Below are 2,835 nucleotides of genomic sequence, written 5' to 3' on the forward strand. Positions count from 1 at the left end.
AGCTAGGATGACGCCACGGCACTCTAGCCTGGGCAACACAGTGAGACTCTGTCTCAAAAAAATAAAATAAAATAAAAAATAAAATAAAAACTCTGTATGCTCAATTTTAAGGAGTCAAGCTAGGGCAGAGGGGGAGTAACACCCTCCAAAGAGACTAAGAATGCTCTTCAGGCTCATAAATTATCACAGGAAAGAAAGAGGAGTTTCTGGGACTCCAAGAAAAGGCTGGAAAAACTATGGTCTCTTAACTGCCCCATCTGCCATAAAAGTTGCCTAACATGGCATACTCCTCAATTCCAAGACACATAAATGATTCTGGGGCAGAGAGAAGGAAAAATAAACCATCACATTAAAGGGATACCTTAAGAGATATACATTTCAGAATCCAAAAACATGAAAGATGCATAATCTTAGAATTGAGGAGTTACAATAGCCTTCCTGCATGCAGAAGCACGCACTGCCTCAGCTTAGAACTGAGGTTTCCCCAGGGGCTGCTAGGTGTGTGGAAGCTCACAGTTGCATTTTACATTAAACCTAAATTTTTTCATTCATTTTTCCCCCCAAGTATTCATCCTACTTTAGCTCAAACATAAGTTTTTGAACAAAACAAATGAGAAGTTTTTGTTGTTTTAGTCTTACTTTATTTAGGTCAAGGATCTCCTCAACACAACTTAACCACTGATACAACCTTCCATCTACTGCCCCAGCCACCACACCCCCTCTGCCTCCTCTAAGGAGCAGTTCACCTTTATTACCAGCTTTCTAGGTGGTTTTTTTTTTTGGTTTTTTTTTTTTTTTTTGCCCTCTGCCCTCAGCTAAGGATTTCAAGGAAGGTATTTATTATTTTAACCAAACCACACTTGGCTTATCTGAACTAGAATAAAAACTGTATGCTCCACACCCAAAGACTGTGAATCCTGGTTGTTACAGGATACGAAAAAATCCAAGTAGCATAATATACTTGCATTCATGTTAACCAAGGTACTGGGCAGCTATGCCAGAAACAAAGGAGTGCAGAGTCTTACTTCAAAGGTTTATGGAATATGTAATATTATGCCTGTGTTGCCTCTTCAGTGATCACCTGCTACCTTCCCAAGACAAGGTAAACAAAAAAAAACTTCAGTAACCACATTTCCCAGGTTCTACATCTCTTAAAAACCATGGGTTAAAGGGAAGGCTTAGACAATTTCCACTTCGTTAAAAATGTTCCCTTTTCAATAATTTGCTGTTTTCTTTTCGTTGTTCCTACCCTTTCTAAGCTGTTACGTACTGGTTAAGGAAGGAGGAGAACCAAGGGGGATACTCAAGAGGCTAAACAATACAATCTTAACTTCTCCCAAATTCAGGAACAAGCTTGGGGACACAATGGCATGCCTGGTCAGACTGTCTAGCCCTGGTCAAGAGGCCCTGGCGTCCTTTGCCAGTTGACAGTGTGCAAAGCACACTTTCTGACAATCTCCTATGCTCCGTGATTGTTCGTTTATCAAAAGACCCTGGACCATGATCCCAGGCTTAAGTTCAACCAAACTTGGTAACAGGTACTCTTCACAATTGACCCAAAGCCTGACCCAAATATAAAATGTATCCACACCTCTGTCGCTGTAGGAAGCTATGCTTCCAAAGTTCAGACGTAGTACGATTTTTATTTATTATACCTGCAGGTGGGGGCAGAGGGGGAGAAGCATACATCACACTCTACGTTACCGAACTCACGGAAAGATGGGGATTTCAGCGACGACTTGAGGAGCACCTGACCCAGAACTGAGGACGAAGAGCTGCCTCCGGGCCGCGGGCCCCTGTCCTTGGCCACGCCATCACCTGAAGCTGCTGGTTCGCTTATCATCCCTCCAAACCTGAAATCCCCTACCTCAAGATCAATCAAAAGCAGTGGGGAGAAAAGTGTCTTCTGAAGGCGCAAGAAAGGCCACAACTTGGATGAATGAAACTGGGCTAAAGGCACCCGGAGCAGGATTTTCGCTGAAGTCAGAAAAAGAGAAATCAAAGATTTTTTAACGTGAGAGCGGTTACAAGCGACCGCGGTACAGACAAGTGCACAGACACGCTTTGGAGGAACGCTTTATTGAGCGCCGGCGTCCCGGGGCGGCCGGCGGGCGCTAGAGTGGAGGCGGGCGGAGAAGGCCGGCGGGCGGCGGAGCGGGACGGAGCGGGCGGCGGGGACGGCGACGAGGCAGCTTCACGACGAGCGGGGGCGGGCCGAGGCCGGAGGCGGGCTGGGCTGTCGCGCGTGTCCTCCCGCGCGTGTCCTCCCGCGGGCCTTCCACTGGACTCCCACGGGCCGGGGCCGGGCCGGGGCCCTTCCGGGCCGCCCCGCCCCCCGCCCGCCCGCGTGCGAGGCACACCCTCCCGCGGCCGCGCACACGCGCCGCACAACCCCGCCTCCCGCGCGCACGCGGCCGGGCCGAGCCGGCCCACGCGCGCCCCCTCCGCGCGGACGCCCGCCGCCCGCCACCCCGGCCTCTTCTGGGCCGCGCGGGGAGACCCGGGGTCCCGCCGCCGGGGCGCGCGGAAAAAGGCGGCCTAGCGGCGGCGGGGACGCCCGAGCGGGAAGACCGGTTCCGAGGGAAGGTCACTTACCCGCTGCATGGCTTTCAGGATCAAAGCCAGCTCGTAGCGGGGCATGCCCGAACGCGAGGCGCGCGGCTCCGGACTGAGCCGGCTCCCGGGACGCAAAGTGGCGGGACCGCGGGGACGGCAGCGACCTGGCGCGTACTGGGCCGGGCGGCGAAAGCACGCTCCGGCCGCGCGAGCCCGGGCTTAAAGGCTCTGGCAGCTGCGCAGACGGCGCGCCACGCCCCCTCGGCGCGCCCCGCCCCG

General features: G+C 52.9%; 1 protein-coding gene across 1 annotated transcript in view; it reads right to left on the minus strand.

The window, feature by feature from the left end:
* Window positions 1–2,835, minus strand: part of MRPS6 (mitochondrial ribosomal protein S6) — a 125,605-nt gene that overhangs the window by 70,108 nt on the left and 52,662 nt on the right. Inside the window, 2 exon segments of the mRNA XM_012657330.1 lie at window positions 2,596–2,656; window positions 2,658–2,791. Of these exon segments, the coding sequence (XP_012512784.1) occupies window positions 2,596–2,656; window positions 2,658–2,791 (195 nt within the window).

This window comes from Propithecus coquereli, unplaced genomic scaffold, assembly GCF_000956105.1.
Source record: "Propithecus coquereli isolate 6110/MARCELLA unplaced genomic scaffold, Pcoq_1.0 Scaffold54, whole genome shotgun sequence".
Taxonomy (NCBI): domain Eukaryota; kingdom Metazoa; phylum Chordata; class Mammalia; order Primates; family Indriidae; genus Propithecus; species Propithecus coquereli.